Here is a 17,009-nt window from a genome sequence, read left to right on the forward strand (position 1 = left end):
TTGCCCCTGCCATTCCCCCTGCCTGGATTTCACTTCTGCAACTGACAGTCCTGTGCTACTTCCTTCCTTTCCAAGATTTTGCCTAGACCTTATTTTTTTCTCTTTGGAGAGGACTTTTCTGACCTGCTGCTCCGACAGCATCCTGCTGATGTTGGACTTGTTCACTATGTGTCCTGAAACACTTAACAGTCCATTTAGACACTGTCACCACCTAACATCTTTACAGATTCCTACATTTATTTGTGTCATTTACTATTTCCAGTGTAGATTGTATGTACTGGGAAAGAAAAGGCTCCACCCCTTTGTTCCAGTGCAAGGTTCTGTTCTTTCCTGGTACTTTGTAGATGTTCAGCCTCTACCTATTTCTGCCTATGTCTATATTGCTATATTTCTATTCATTACAGCACATTATAGAAAATTAATAATGCACTAAGTACAGTGATAGGTAAAATTTTATATGTGTTTTGAGTGTGAATTCAGTAACCAGTTGCAGCCAATAGGGAAAGTATCAACAAATCCGGCCTTTTATAATTGCCTCTCCAAATTAATGTTTACCCTAGGATCTGTCTTTATTTCCTTTGAATGTTGTATGTCCTTATCCAAATTCTGGTACTATGATTAGATTCTATTGAGACCAGGAAATAATAAGATTATTAAATTCTTTCAGAGAATGGTTTGTTTGCTGTTTTTTGAAGGCAGATGTTCCTTTCCCTCAAGTCTCCAGGAAGATATTATTGGGATTTAAGATAATTAATTGCCATGTCTAATAACCTCTGAGTTTCTACCACTCTGATCATTGATATTACTGATAAATCTGTGTGGTTCTTCCAGTCTTCTTACATGGCACATCCAGGCTGCAGTGAGGTGGAAAACACATGTGGACTGGTCTTGCTTTCCCCTCGTTTTCTTTTCTCACTTCCTATATTCCTTTCTCTTTCTTTCATTCCTTCCTTTGTTACTTTTATTCTCTCTGTCTTTTTCTCCACCAACACACACATACACACACACAGCACACAGCACACACACACACACACAGAGAGAGAGAGAGAGAGAGAGAGAGAGACAGAGAGACAGAGAGACAGAGAGACAGAGAGACAGAGAGACAGAGAGACAGAGACAGAGGTTTGCCTAAAGAAAAGAGAGAAAAATGTTAGGTTCAGCATGTTTCTACATGAGTTTCCTAGTTTTTCAAAGATTTCAGAGATCATCACTCTGATGTCCTAAGAAGGGAAGAAAGCTGCCATCTAATGGAACAAGCAAATGAACATGAAAATAATGTTTTATCATCCCCACTTATATCTGAGAATCTGAGGGCAGGATACCACATAGGTCAGGGCATTTTCACAGGTGTAGGAAAGCATGTTTAAGGTAAAGATTCAGGTATTTCCTATGTACCTGTCTGTCAGTGCTACTCTTTGTAATCTGTGCAGTATCAGCTCCTTTTTATAGATTAAAAATAAATGATTGAGCAGACGAGATGACAAGGCTGATCAGTACTAGTAGCCAATAAAGCTACAGATGACCAACTATGTTAGGAATTCGGAGTACAGCAGCCTTTGACATCAGTTGTCTGTGATTAACTCAGTTTCCCTCTGCTTCCTTACCAAGGTCAACTGCAGGCAAATGCTTACTGTGAAAACCCAGATATAGTCTTAATTGGCAACAAGGCAGACCTGCTGGACCAAAGGGAAGTCAATGAGCGACAAGCACGGGAGCTGGCTGAAAAATATGGGTAAGTCAGTTTCACCAGGGACCATCTGACCTTATACAGAGGTGAAATAGAGCCATGAAAGAGAGAAGTGAAGGAATGCCCTTGGATCAGAAAATTTGATGAGTTCAAAAGGACTCTTCAGGCTGGAGAGATGATTCACTGGGCAGAGTGAGGACCTCTTTTTGAGTCTCTAGCACCCATATAATAGCTGGCCATGGCAGAATGTGTCTATAACCCCAGCTCAGGGAAAAGCCACCCAGTCTAGAAAAATTGGTAAGTGTCAGATTCAGTGAATGAGAATGAGATTCACAGGAGAGCATGCTTGTACATGTATATACATACATACATACATACATACATACATACATACATACATAAAAAACACACATGTGCACACACACCACATTTTCCAGAAGTCATATTAATAACAGCATCTAATATTGATCGAGTCTTTGTTCTGCTTTGGCAACTGTTGCTAGTTTAAAATTGCTTCCTTAAAGTTTAGATCTCCTTAAAACTGTTAATTTTAAATAAACGTAGCTTACATTCCCATGAATATTATATTTAATATATAAGGCATTTCAAAATCAAGTTTCTAGGTGATTGGCTACAGGAAAGTAAAATGTTAGTGGTACTACAGACCCCGGGTTTAGGCTTTCTCTTACTGCCTTAGTTTGTTTCATTGTCTTAAAGCAATGGTGACATCTTGACTTTAGCTTCCTGATTACCTCCTGTGATGGCTTCCTACACAACAGGGTCCCAACAGTGTGACAGAACAACTCACTCATTTTTATTTACTTAAAAAGAAGGAGGAGGAGGAAGAGGAGGAGGAAGAGGAGGAGGAGGAGGAGGAGGAGGAGGAGGAGGAGGAGGAGGAGGAGGGAAGTCTGGAGAGATGGCTCAGAGATTAAGAACACTGGCTGTATTTCCAAGGGTCCTGATTTCAATTTCCCACAACTACTTGGTAACTTGTAACCATCTATAATGAGATCTGGTGCCCTCTTCTGGCCTGCAGGCATTCATGCAAGCAGAATGCTGTATACATAATAAATAAATACATCCCCCCCCCCCCAAAAAAAAAGGTCCCAATTTGCCAGCAAAAACTTTTGCTAAGGTCTCTTTACCAGCCATACAGTGCACGCCATTCCCTCAATGGCCTGTATTGCTTCTGATCTCTCAGAGACTCCTTCCTCTTGAGAGGCCCCTGGCAAGAGTCGGGTTTTTCATAGGTACCTCTCCTTTTATTGAACGTTGTACTAAATGAAAATTTATGCCAAAATATTTGTTCTTAAAGAACAAAACCTTAAAAATTAAAATATAATTATATCACTTTCCCATATATAGCTGCAACCTGCTCAACACATTTATTGTTGCTTGTGTGTGTGTTGGGAAGTGAGACTGACTAATTAGGATAACCATTTTAGGGTGCTCATCTCTGGGGAAGACTAATTCTTCCTCTCTTGGCAGTCCTTAATTGACTGTAGCTCTTCCTCTGGGGGTGTGGCCCTATGCAACTTCCCTACTAATGTTGACATTTCAAGTGATGATGTCATTTTTCAACTTTTTAAAGGTATCTATATTGTTGAGGTATCATGGGTGTAGCTCCCCTGTCATTTCTAAGAAACAGAATCTCACAGCAGACTTCCTTGCCCTCTCCTTAATTAACCTCTGCTCTGGAACTGGAGAGATGTCTTAGTTATTAAGAACAATTGGCATTGTTTCAGAGGACCACTTTAGTTCCCAGCATCCATATCAGGTGACTTATAACCCACTTGTAACTCCAGCTCCAGGGAACTTGACACCTTCTCCTGGCTTTCTTAGGCACATGTGTGCATGCAGGTGTGTGTGCACATATATAGACTCACATACACACACTCACACATATGTCCATATACACATAAATGAAAACAAAATAGTTTAAAAAATAAATCCAAAATCTGCTTTAGAAATGATCTTGTGTCAGAATGTTACTATCTTATTCAAGAATAAGAGTTAAGTTCAAAATGTCCCTATATACTGACTGGATTAATTGATGGTAACATTGTATTCTTGAAGAATGACAGAATTTGGATAGCAATAAAATATAATGACCTCATGAAGTAATACACTTGCTACTTAGCGAGAGTTAATCTCTCTCTGATACACACACACTTCAAAAGAATATGCTATATATGATTCACAGAGGCCATGATCTGCTTTTTTGTGTTTCTACTCTAGCATACCATACTTTGAAACAAGTGCAGCGACAGGACAGAATGTAGAGAAGTCGGTGGAAACGCTTCTGGACTTGATCATGAAGAGAATGGAAAAGTGTGTAGAGAAGACACAGGTTCCGGACACTGTCAATGGTGGAAATTCAGGAAAGCTGGATGGGGGAAAGCCAGCAGAAAAGAAATGTGCCTGCTAGCCACTCAGAGGAGCTAGTGATGGAGAGCCTGCCCAAATCCTATGTCCCAAAACCATGACAACCACAACATTGTTGAGTAGTAGCTCATGAGCAATGGCATGTCTTTCTCCCCTGACCCCAATCTATTTCAATAAAGCAGAATAGTCATAGTGTTAAAAGAACTGTCCTGTTATCCCAAGTCCCTTCCAAACAAAAATCAAAGTTGTCCTAAGGCAATCTCACCATTGTGAATGCTCAGTTGTATTTTTATAATATTGTGTATATGGAAAAAAAAAGTATCGGTGAGTTTTAAATAAAAGCACATATTACTCCAGCCTGGAGAAAGGGAAAAGCTATCTAAACAGAGAATTTAAAAGGATGATTTCTGTTTTCATCTACTTATGTGGAATATGACTCATACTTCTTCTATATTTGTACTGGGGAAGACATAATCCTAAAAATGCATACATAACAAAGAATTCTCTGTGGCTTATTAAGAATGACTGTGTCTGCCCAGTAAGCTATACCGAGTTACTGATAAAGTCTTGGGTGAGTGAATGGCAGGCTTCTGTAGGAAATTGTGTAATTATTCCATTTTTATATTCTAATAAATGGCAGAGAGACAAGAACAGGATCTTGGATGGAAAGGTACGAGGAAAATTCCCTGACAGAAAATGAAACATGAGAATATGGTGTTTGAACAAGTTAAATGAAATGGATCTTTGGGATAAGGCTAAGAGAGAGAGTTACTTAGACAAATGTCACTGAAGCAGATTAGAAGCTAATATCACCAGTTGGGATTGACAATGCCTTCAGAGGCTCCTATTCAAGTGATCCAAACCTTTAACATCTTTGCTGATGGTGCCCAGGTTCTCATTTTATTTTTATTTTTTATCAAATTCTTAGGGTCACAAGAAAAAATAAAGCATTTTTATTGTATATATCTTACAAGTGTAATAAAGAAAACTTAAGATTTAGTCTTACAGTTTCTAAATATAAAATTTGTTGTTGAGAGAAAACAGTGATTATTAATTATGGCTCTTACTTCATTTTAGAAAAGCACTAGAAATTCTAAATTTATCTTTCCTCTAGACCACTCTTACACTTGCCTTGAAGCAGTTACAGAAATGAAGGTGTGTCCGTGGGTCAATAACATCAAAGTAATTATGGACCAATAACTATAGTCACCCTGAATTTTCATGCCATCAATCACCAAAAATTGATGCTGCATTCTTTATTATGACATTTTTTACTTTGCCAGGAGGAAGAGTAGCTGTAGTTGAGGTGTACTTGAAAAAATTGCAAGAATGAAGGTGTGTTTCAACTCATCAAAACTATAGTCAATGTTTTGTTTTGTTTTCCTGAAGGCTATTTTTTTTCTTTCTAGAATTAATCACAGATATTCTTATCATTGTGAAAACTCACATTGTATTACTTTTTATTCATCATAATGTGGGATATATATAAACCAATCTTATTAAAATGGTATCTAAATTTGTCAATTGATTTTTACCAATAACGAAGACAATAATATACTGCTAACAAAGACAAATGGCTTTGTGTTTTCTGTTTTCATAGTGAGCTTAGAATTTGTGACAGGATAGTCTCTCATCCTTTGAAACATTTTTTCAGTCTCAAACTTTTGCATGCCTTGCCTCCTTTCAAAGTTACAAACATTACAAAGTAAAGTCCAGTACCATATCCAACTTTTTCCTGCTAACCTCTATCTGCTGTTGAGTCAGACAGATCCAAGGACATGTCTATACAAAATGGTTTTATGACAAGTTAGATCCAGAACTGTGTCACTAAGCAACACAATTTGGAGGCTTAGATGGGATTCACCCTTGGTATAATTTCTCAGTGTCAACAGCTCAGCACTCCAGCTTGTACAATTCATTCTTTACTAGGATTTCCTTCAATTCTCTCTGGTTGAGATGCTCTTCATGGCCTCAATGTCTTCACCATAGGGGTAGAAAGCTGATAGTCAATTTGTGCAACATGTCTTCTGGAAGCAAAGTGGAAAGAAATGACCATGGCTATGGCAAAATCTGGTGAATATCATGAGCTCACTGTATCTATTTCCGGTTTTGATTCAAGTCATATCAGTATTTCCATAACAGGAAAATACTGTGTCCTGTGATGCTGAAGGGATTTCATTTCTCCATCTCTCAGTTTATCTCTGTGGTCCATGTAATTGGCTTGCTTGTTAAAAGATTAGCAAGATTCTTTCATTGTCAGAATAAATATTTTTCATGACCTGTTTGAAGCGCATTGTTGCTAACTAGCATGAAGTGGAGGGCAATGATGCCTGTAAATATGTAAATGTGCCTGTAAGAGTAGTAGGTATTGGGTAATAAGCTCAAGAAGGTTGACATTTCAAACTGCCGAAAAATGAAAATATTCTAGTTGGTCTAGAAATACTTCTGTCTGTAAACGTTGACATCCAACCTCAAAATGTATTTGGTCATGGTGAAAACATTATTCTCCTATGATTTTCAGATTCTAGTTCTAAATACTTCGTTATATAATTTCGAACTGATCTGGTGCCATGAATATGCTATTTTAAAGAACTATGTATCTCTTTTATCTCACCACAACATATATCTGTAGCTAAGATATTTTCTCTTAATAATTAACTCCAAATGCTTTTAGTGAACCAGTTGTATTTTTGAGAACTACCTAATGTACATGATACTTCTTTCTAATACAGCACCCTACTCTAGCGTGTTTACACTGGTTGATGTTTACACAGCCTGAACTCAGTGCCTCAAACTCCTCTGTGATCAGTTTTGTCTCCAACCACATAACTCATTTTCTCTTATCTGATGTCTCTGAAGAGCCTCACAGAGACAATAATATGGCTGAACTCAACTGATATTGTTAGCAAAGATACAAAAACATTATTGGGATCTGGAGATTACTGCTACCTTCTCCTAACATGTCACAGATTAGCAATTGCTTGAAAATTAACTACAAATTTGTACAATGTTATTTTAATCTTATATAAGAATGGCCTTCTGAAAAATACAACAGTAGTAAGAACATAGTGCTGGCCTTGTGCTGATTGTGGTAACTAGAAGTGACCAAGTGGAGAAAATGCTGTGTGTTGGGAAATTAACTTGTATCTCCCCAAAATAGTTTCAATCTTCAGACTTTACTACTTTAGCCAATTTATTAATAATTTCTGCAACAAAAAAAATCCATAGAACTAGCATTTTCTAAAGTATCTAATTTGTTAATTTTTAACCGGATAAGGCACTCTATGTACCCATGGGTGCCTTTGTTTTAATGTACATTTATTGCTTGCTAACCTATACACATATGATGACAGGGCAAGAGTTCTTCTAATCAATGTTTAATTGTCCTTTGTATCAAAAACAAAACAAAATTTGCCAATAAATAGCTGCATGACATTAAAAATCGGTAACAACAGCCTCATTCCAAAGACATTTAAACTCCAGAGTGAGTCTATTGGAAGTCAGCAGATTTTAGGAACCTAGAGCATCTTCTAAATTAGTGTCCAGGGGCACCAGGTAGAGGCAGCTCTGTGTGGAGATGCAGTGTGTTCCTAGAGAAGGTTAACAACCTGAAAGCGCCTGTGAAGGGGACCATTCACTCTTCTGAATCCTCTCTTCTCTTAGGGGAAAAATGCCTTCCTTACTGTATATCACACCCAATATTTCAGGACAAGTTGTCACTCAGAGGATTTTAGAGTTATATTCCAACACTCGACCTTTAAAGAAGTAACATTTCTAATCTCCAGTTTGCTGAGATGTGTAGTAACTCTATAAAAGTCTGGAGATATACAAGCTAAGATGTAGGGCCTCTGAGTAGTATATATGAGAACTTGGTTTTGGTCCTCAGGTAACAGAGAGGATGGAGGGAAAAGGAGTTAATTTTAGCCAAAGTGATAGAAAACCTGATTTTCATCTTCTACTATCAAGCTTTATAACATTGAAAGTGGTGTAGTGACTATTTTAAAGAAAGCTTTATCATTTTTAAAAGATGTCAAGAAACTAGCTATAGTTGCCTAAGAATTTAATCTATTGTATTTTCTTCTTGATATTCTACCGCAGTGATGTCAGCTCATTTCTGACAATAAGTATGGAGTAGTAACTGAGTGTTATCTCAGTGCCTGTCTCATAGTGTAGAAATGACAAGCAATGCTGGGTATAGAGAAAATGTTATAAAAATTGTCATTGAATTCTTGAATGGTGTCCAACCACAATGACATTGATGATCAAAAGTTCTGAACAAAAATAAAAATGACAAGCTAGCTAAGTCAAGATTTTTCAATATAGGAAAAAATGAAGATAGCTATAGATTGAGTTAGGTGAAGGAAGAAAGGATTTATAATTTCTAAACTAAATCCATGGAGATATTTTCTCATTATTCTTATCTACTTAGTGAAGTCTATGCCTTATAACTAAGTAAAAAATATATGTGACTACCAAATTATTTAGGATACTTAGAAATATTTTATTTACTACATATGAATCTGATATTCTTAATAAAATATTACTTTAAAATTTTCCAGCAGTAACATTAAGAGAACCTTTATAGAAGCTTTCTTTGTACCAACAGTTTATGGCTGAGATGTTTTGTAATTTCGTATGTGATAAGATCATTAATTAAAGAATAAGGAAGAACCAAGGTAAAACAGCCCTGAAATGATGGAACAATTTAAAAGGGTGCCAACTCTTAGAGAATAACCATGGTTTAAATGTACTTTTCTCCTTCCTTTCCTTTCTGGGAGGTCCTGACCATTATGGCTAGCATCTCTCAACTGACTTGGTCTCTCTAGATCCTTCATAGGTCCTACAGGAACCAGTTTATCTGGCCTTAACGAAATGGATTCCTTTGTTTAACCAGCAACTGTTGTCCTCAAGCCAACACTGTATATTAAGGGACTCAGTCATATATGCTTATTGTTTTGTTCCATATGATTCTTGTTTCCTGATGCTCTTTAATGGAGAATCTGTTATAGAAAGAAAAATGACCAGAAATAAGAACTTCAGGACCATGAGGCTTTGCAAATACAGAGCTTAACAAACTTTGAGTAACTCATAAGTTTCAAGTTACATTCAAAAGCAAGGTACAACAGAAACTTTCTTTCATAAACAGACACCATTATCACAAACTAAGAATAATAAATATGCTCTTATCCTGGGTCACATGTCATGGTAAAAATCTATAGTATGGCCATCACAGTAATTGTAGTAGGATAGCTAAATGTACAGTCAGTTACTTTGAGGTCACTGTATTTGATTGAAAATGTATAATGTATCTTAGTGTTGAAAAAAATATGAGCTCTGTTTCAGTTAACATGTCATCTTGTATTTCTTTCAAGGAAACCAATTAGATTCAATGTAGGATATTACATGTTGGTTGAAATCCCATGTACAAATAAAATTTTATGTCTAAAAGAGTCTTGTATTTGAACTTAAGAAAAATAAACTATCCTGCTTTACTTTATGTGCAGAAATGAGATGTTCTAATAATACTGAAGTGCTTCATGGTATCCTAACAGTTTACTTTCTAGTAATATTATCCATCTTTTTAACCTGAGCATGTTTGTTTTGTCTGCTTTCTATACAGATCTCAGTTTTGTCTAATGATTTAAATGTAACCCAAGACTTTAAGTGTGGATTATTTAATGTGCTCCTGAAGAGGTTGTGGCTCCTGACAAATGCCGTCAGGTCATTATTTGTTGTATCAAAGTTTCAGTGGCTTCAGAAATCATAGCGTCACATGATTTTGTGGTGTCTGGGTTTGCATAGTGTTGTTGATGACTGTACTTAGTGATTGTTCTTGCACACTTTTCAAATAAAACCATGTTTTTAATCAAGTATTCTGTGTATTCAAGTCAACTTTGTGTGCATGCCAATGTTGGATACCCAGTGAGTGGAAAGCAAGATACCAACACCAGCATGAAGTGTTTACAACATTAAAAATGCAATCCATTTGGAGCAAGGTAAACATTATTTGAGTTCAGCCAAATGACTATTATTAATCTTAATAAATGTTCTTATTCATTATTTAAAAGCTGAGCTTTTCTATTTTATGAGATGCTCCAATAGTTTTGAATGAAGCATTCATTACAATGAGAAGTTTGTATGTTGATGTAGTAGTGCTATATCCATAAGCACGTCCACATTCCTTATCTATAACAAAATGCTGCATCATCATGGGCTCCACCTCGGTCACAGACCTGGCCAAAGCCTGCCAGTTCAAGGCCCATTCTCAACCGAAATCATCCAGCTTCCTTACCTGTCCATTTGCCCAAATTTCCTTGTTCTCAGAGAGGATCTCTTTCCATATGCTGCTTAGATAGGCTTTGCCAAGAAAAGGATGAGATTTCAATTTAAAGATCAACAAAGCTCCCTGTGTAAGCATGTAAATTCTCGGCCTTACTCTTCCAACGTGACTGCTCAAGATTGCAGTTATATACAGGCAGAATCTTTACCTTCTGGGCTCCCTCTAAATTAGTAAATACAAATCTCTAACGTCTCGGTTTCCAAATGTTTTGTAGAATTACTGTAAAGGCATAGTATGTACCATATTGAGAGAAAAACCAGAGAATCCTGACATTTGTTGTTTGTAATTATAGGACTACTATGTTTAAATTGTATTTGTGAGCTGTTGTATTATTCACAGATCTCTCCACTAAGGGAAAAGGTACTTTTATGTGTTGGGGGTTCTGCAGAAAGAATTAACTATAAGAAGAACATGGAGATCCCTGTTCTGTCAGAAATTCACAAAAGCAGCGCACACCAAGGTTTAGCTGATTACGATTTCTGTAAGCCAGTCTGCTTCCTGGAGGGGGTTTATTATGTTAATCTTTTTTTTTTTTTTACAATCATCATTGCTTTGGACCATTTTCATAAGTGTCTGAAAGATGAAGGACTCTTTTGTACCAAGTGTCTGAAGACAAAATAAAAGCAGCATCAGCTGTAAAGTTACAGCAGACCTCCTCAGTGTGTCTGATCCATGAAAGAAACTAGACTATGCATGTGTACTCACTGTGGGAAGTGACCCAGACAGAGCAAAGAGAGCTCTGGCATTTAACACATTGAACACAGATGTATACCACCTTAATCCCACCCAGGAACCTAGGCCCTTTCTTTCCTTATTACTTCCAAGTGCAGATTATCATGTGATCATTGGAGCAGTATAAAACAAGACCACGTAAGGGAGCCATTGTAGGCCCAGTTTGTCCTCACTCCATGACCCCTTCCAGAGAAAACAGACAGAGGAGGGGGGACATACAGGCTCCTAAAAATCCTTGGCTTCTCCAACTCAGAATTCAAAGCAATACTTGCAACTCAGATACACGAAAGGGTTTTCATGAAAGAAATGCAAAAGAATATTTAAGTACAGAAGTGGATTTGTGTATGGAAGATGATATGATTTATTATTTGGTCCCTAGGTCATGACCACATCCTTACTTTCCTAACTGGGAGACTAGAGGGTTGGCCTGAGCACCAGAATGAACCCCTCTCCGGTCTAGCCTGCTCCCCTCACTTTCTTGTTTTCCTGTTTCTGCTTAAATATACTTCCAAAGAGAAGAGTTTTGTTGTTTTGTTTTGTTTTCAAATAATTGCCCTCTTTAAATCCCCAATATATCCTTACCACTAGACTCCTGCTTCTAAAGGGAATAAAGTCATGCTGGCAACTGCTTGTTCCTGTAGACAGCTCCATATTTTTTCACAAGCCATCGGACATCTCTTATGTTATCTTTACTGTAAATAGGATGTTTGTTTTTCACAGCTGTGGGGATGGAACCTCAGGCCTCAAGCATAAAAGGCAAGTGTTTTACCATAAAGCTACACCTCCAACCTGTTAGCTATTTTTAGGAAAATAGAGACATTTCTTTTTCTTTCTCTCCTGACTCTCTGCCTTCTTCCCTGAGCCTATTACCACACCCTCTTGTCACTCTGCCATCTAAAACTGAGTCTGGCAACCAAGGAACATTCAACAATATTCCCTGTTACCTGAAAACAGGACTGGGTAAAATAGTTACCTATGGCTATTTCTTTTTCCTCCTCCTCCTCCTCCTCCTCCTCCTCCTCTTCCTCCTCCTCCTCCTCCTCCTCCTCTTCCTTCTCCTCCTTTTCCTCCTCCTCCTCTTCCTTCTCCTCCTCCTCTATACTTCTTTTCCATATTTAGTGCCTTATGGAGTAAATATGCATACAATGTATTGTATCATCATGAAGATATTGTACTCTTGATGTTTCTCTGTGCCCATCTTCAACTTCTGTCTTCCTGCAGACACCAGTTTGTGACTAGGAAATTACAGTATGTTTTTATTTTATGGAAGGCTTCCTTTTTCTTGCATATAATTTGAGATTTTATTAGGTGTATGTAATTGTTTGTTGGTGACTTGGCTCTTTGGTGATGTACAGTCTAGTATGTATGTATGTCACAAAGTGGGCATTTGTTTGCTTTGATTTTAGCTTTTGAAACTTAGTATGTGATTCAAAAATAACATAAAAATCTACCTGTATACATAAAAAATGCTTCAGTATGGCTTCATCAAAAAACTGGATTGAATGGCTAGAACATACAGCAAACATATGTTGAAATGCTTAAGGAATTACCAGTTTTCAAATGTGGTTTTACCACTTTTCTGGTCCTGTACTGGCTGGTTTCATGTGTCAACTTGACACAAGCTGGAGTTGTCACAGAGAAAGGAGACTTCCTTGAGGAAATACCTCCATGAGATCCAGCTGTAAGGCATTTTCTCAATTAGTGATCAAAGGTGGGAAGGCTCATTGTGGGTGGTGCCATCCCTGGGCTGGTTGTCCTGGGTTCTATAAGAAAGCAAGCTGAGCAAGCCAGGGGAAGCAAGCCAGTAAGTAACATCCCTCCATGGCCTCTACATCAGCTCCTGCTGCCTGACCTGCTTGAGTTCCAGTCCTGACTTCCTTTGGTGATGAACAGCAATGTGGAAGTGTAAGCTGAATAAACCCTTCCCTCCCCAACTTGCTTCTTGGTCATGATGTTTTGTGCAGGAATACAAATCCTGTTGGTATGAGTTACTTTTATATTGTGATAAAACACCATAACCAGTGTAACGTATTGACGGCTTTGTTTTGGGTTACTTGAACAATATGGATACCTTCAGAAGCAAATGACACATGAAAATAAAAGTTGGTAAAGCTATGACTTTTAAGGTAGGTTTGATGATAAAGTAGATAGGAACTAACCCTCTTTGCTCAGATCTTTCCCTGCACCCTTGTATCTCCAAAAAATGTAATTCCTTTCTTCTTGGTAGAGGGAGTGCACCCCTCAAATGAGTGTGACATAGGGAAAGATCAGGAAAATCCTTGCTAGGCTTTGTTACTTGCTCCAGAGTATAAAGGGCGAAGGTAAGAACAGGGCCATGTTTCTGCTATTTTGTTCAAATCCGAGTGCCACGGGTGGCACAGAGTGGTTAGAAGTGATTTAACTATAGACCTTAGTAAAGAAATTCAGTATGATTATTCACAGATTTACCACATCCTTAATAGTTTACATAACGAATGAAAGGAGTTTGGGAAGGAAAGAAAGCAAGGGAAAGAAGGTAGGGGCTAGGTTAAAGGAAGGAAGGAGGCAGAGGTAATCTACTATAATTTTGATACAAGGTAAGCTGCTTTTTGTTTTGAGTAACTATTTGAGCATTGTTGGGAGTTTTAGATTTATTTGTAGGTTTGTTAAGAGGTAGGGATTTCAAAGGGAGGAAATATAAAAGAACGGGAAAGTATGTATGCTCTGAATATTATAAATATTGCCTTTTAATTTAGAGTAATAATTTAATTTTTGATTGGGTGTCTGAGAAAGTAGGAAAGCAAGGCCCCAGGTTCAACCTTCAATATTAGGAAAATCTGAACTTAGTTGATTTTTCTTTTTTAATCTTAAAGTTGGGGTGGGGGGAGTCAGTGAAAATTAACAACAAGAACAAAAACAAAAAAATTGAGAAGCTATGTAGATTTATGTTAATTAATTTTTTAAAAATCCCTAAGTTATTGGTATGCTACTAACAATTAATAAAAATTAACTTATTCATAAAACTTTCAATTTTAAAATATCCTACACTATAATATTAATTTTCTTAACACAAAAATAAACAATTTTTCAAATATATAATTTGTGAGGTTTGGACTCTAAACATATTAGAATATTTTGTAACTATTTATGCATTCATGGAAAAAGGCAGATTTTAAATAACCCTCTTCCTGGGAAGACATTAGAACAAACATCTCCTCACCCTAATTAGGAAACCAACCACAGATCAAAGTATGGGTACCACCCAAGTTCAACTCAATGAACAAATGAATTGTACTAGAGTTAACAGGAATATGAGTGAGGGGCTACTTAGAGGGATGTGTATGGCTCACAGACAGCTGAATCGCCACAGCCCACCACAGCCCAGCAGAGCACAGCTCATGAAACCTGGAAGAAATTGTGCAACTTACAAACACCTTGGTAAAGTGGAAAGTGGAGCTATCAGGTATTCAGATCACCGAAGCCCATTCTGAATGGCTTGGGTGGTCTCTGTCTCCTCCAGGTGGTTGTACAGATCTGAGCCTCTTATAGGCAACTCACCGGTCTGAGTGTATCTCTCAGTAATTCAGCCTGCAAATAAAGGCTTGTAGAAGAGTCTTGGAGAAACTGCCCAGTTTCCTGGACTTCCTGAAGCTTTTCAGTTGTTAAATTTCTGACATTAGAGAGAGATTTGCAGAAAAGAATGTTTCACATCCCCTTAGATCATCCTCTTTTTCATTAAGCTTCTTTCCAAGATACGTTTATCTCAGAGGAAAGTGCTATGCAACACAGACCAATACTCCATTTTACTTCCTGGCTATACCTATGGGTTTATGGCTCATCTCAGACATTCCGATCCAATATATTGATTAGTAGGATCGAAGAGATTTATTGAAACCACAAAAGAGCCAGCCTCTTTTTTTTGCCGCTTTTTCCTTAGCAGATACTACTTGCATATCAATACATAGCCTTCCTAATTGTGATCTTTCATCATTCAGTAGTGTTTGCTTTTGAAAACATTTCAAATAATAAAAGCCAAAATCATAGAGTATAGAAAATGAGCAACACGTAAGAAGTCAGTGACAGAGCTACAAAGACGCACTCATACTTGAAGAATTTGGATGGTTTTGGACTCAGAAACAGCTCACTGTTTTAGTGTTTGTTTGTTTCTTTGTTTGTTTTCAGGAAATCTAAAGATATTTCTCAAGTAAACCATACATTGCAAGTGACTCTCTTGCCTGGAAAATGCCAGACTGAATTTCAGATTAAATATCAGCATACAAGAACCAGTGCAAGATTCAACAGTGTCTTTAGAATACATTGTTCTAAAAGAAATCATTGAGATCATTAGGTTCATTAAATAAGATAATCCCAAAATTTCAGGGTCCCAACCTCCTTACAAATGTGCCCAAGATGTACTATGAAGAAATTCTTCAGTATGGCCTAAAGTCATGAATAGAGAGTGTAAAGTAAGCAGATTCTTGGCAGATATATTTGTCCACACTGAACTTTCATGATATTTTAGTCTAACAGGTTAAAGACCCATTCATCTCAGAAAATATTGATGTTATCAGCAAACACACCTCCTGACCACCTTCCACAGGCCAATGCTTACAGCCATCCATCAAGAAAGCTGAGTGTCTCTTTACTGTAGTAAGAAGAAAGACATCAGCATAGGTGAGCACTATCTTCTTATACCGTCAACTGAACAAACAGAGTGAATTATCCATAGTCAAAACAAAAGGATAAAATCTATGTCTACTACTGGGATCGGACCAATATCATCATTGTTTTCATATCTTTTCCTTACAAAGACAGGGATAATAGTTTTTGAAAGTTTCAGGAAAGAATAAAACAATAATACACTAAGGTGCTTAGAACTGTCCTGGCTGAGGATAATTATGTCCTAAATATATTTGTATTTTAAAATCTAGTAAACAGGTTTGGAGAGATGGCTCAGTGGTTAAAAGAACATACTGTTTTTTTGCAAAGAAATGGAGTTCAGCTCCCAGCACCCACATAGTGCCTTATAACCATCTGTAACTTCATTTTCTGGGGCTCTGACAAGCTCTTCTGAACTCCACTCACACCAGGAATGTACATGGTTCACATACATACAGGCAGGCAAAACATTCGTACACATAAATAACATGAATAAATCTAAAAACCATGTTTAAGAAATCTTGCAAACAATAGCTGTGTCAGCAAAGACACCATAAAAATTAGTTATAAAGCATTTTCAAGACTGCAGTACCTGGATGGATTTATAAATACACCATGCTCCTTCACCTGTACATGTCTTTAAATACTTAAAGGGTAAGATATTTCAAATGGCACTTGTCTAGATTCGAAGCATTTTTCCTGAGAGAATAACCAAAGGCCTAAGGGAAATTTACCCTTTTGTGTGACTGTACTTGCTAGTTTTATGTCAGCTTGACACAAGCTAGAGTCATCAGAGAGGAGGAAGCTTCAATTAAGAAAATGCCTCCATCAGATCTGTTTTCTTAATTAATGATGAATGGGAGAGAGCACAGAACATTGTGATGGGGCCATCCCTGAATTGGTAGTCCTGTAGTTGATAAGAAAACAGGCTGAGCAAACCAGGGAGAGCAGGTCAGTGAAGAGCACCCCTCCATGGCTTCTGGATCAGTTCATGTTTCCAGGTTTCAGCCCTGTTTGAGTTCCAGTCTTGACTTCCTGCAGTGACGGACTATGATCTGGAAGTGCAAGCCAAATAAACATTGTCCTCCCCAACTCGCTTTGGTCATGGTATTTCATCACAGCGATAGTGACCTAAACTAAGAGAATGACTCTCTCTCTCTCCCTCTCCCTCTCCCTCTCCCTCTCCCTCTCCCTCTCCCTCTCCCTCTCCCTCTCCCTCTCCCC

The 17,009-nt window shown here is 37.6% G+C and overlaps 1 protein-coding gene across 2 annotated transcripts in view; it reads left to right on the top strand.

Annotated features, from left to right (window-relative positions):
* Rab27b (RAB27B, member RAS oncogene family) overlaps positions 1-9,948 on the top strand; it is a 63,029-nt gene extending 53,081 nt beyond the window's left edge. For both annotated transcript variants that reach the window (XM_028774211.1, XM_028774212.1), the window contains 2 exons: positions 1,609-1,732; positions 3,929-9,948. In XM_028774211.1, the coding sequence (XP_028630044.1) occupies positions 1,609-1,732; positions 3,929-4,118 (314 nt within the window). In that variant the 3' untranslated portion in view covers positions 4,119-9,948. The remainder of the gene's footprint in view (positions 1-1,608; positions 1,733-3,928) is intronic.
* The last annotated feature ends 7,061 nt before the right edge of the window (positions 9,949-17,009 follow it).

Source organism: Grammomys surdaster, unplaced genomic scaffold (assembly GCF_004785775.1).
Source record: "Grammomys surdaster isolate TR1022 unplaced genomic scaffold, NIH_TR_1.0 239, whole genome shotgun sequence".
In the NCBI taxonomy this organism is placed as follows: domain Eukaryota; kingdom Metazoa; phylum Chordata; class Mammalia; order Rodentia; family Muridae; genus Grammomys; species Grammomys surdaster.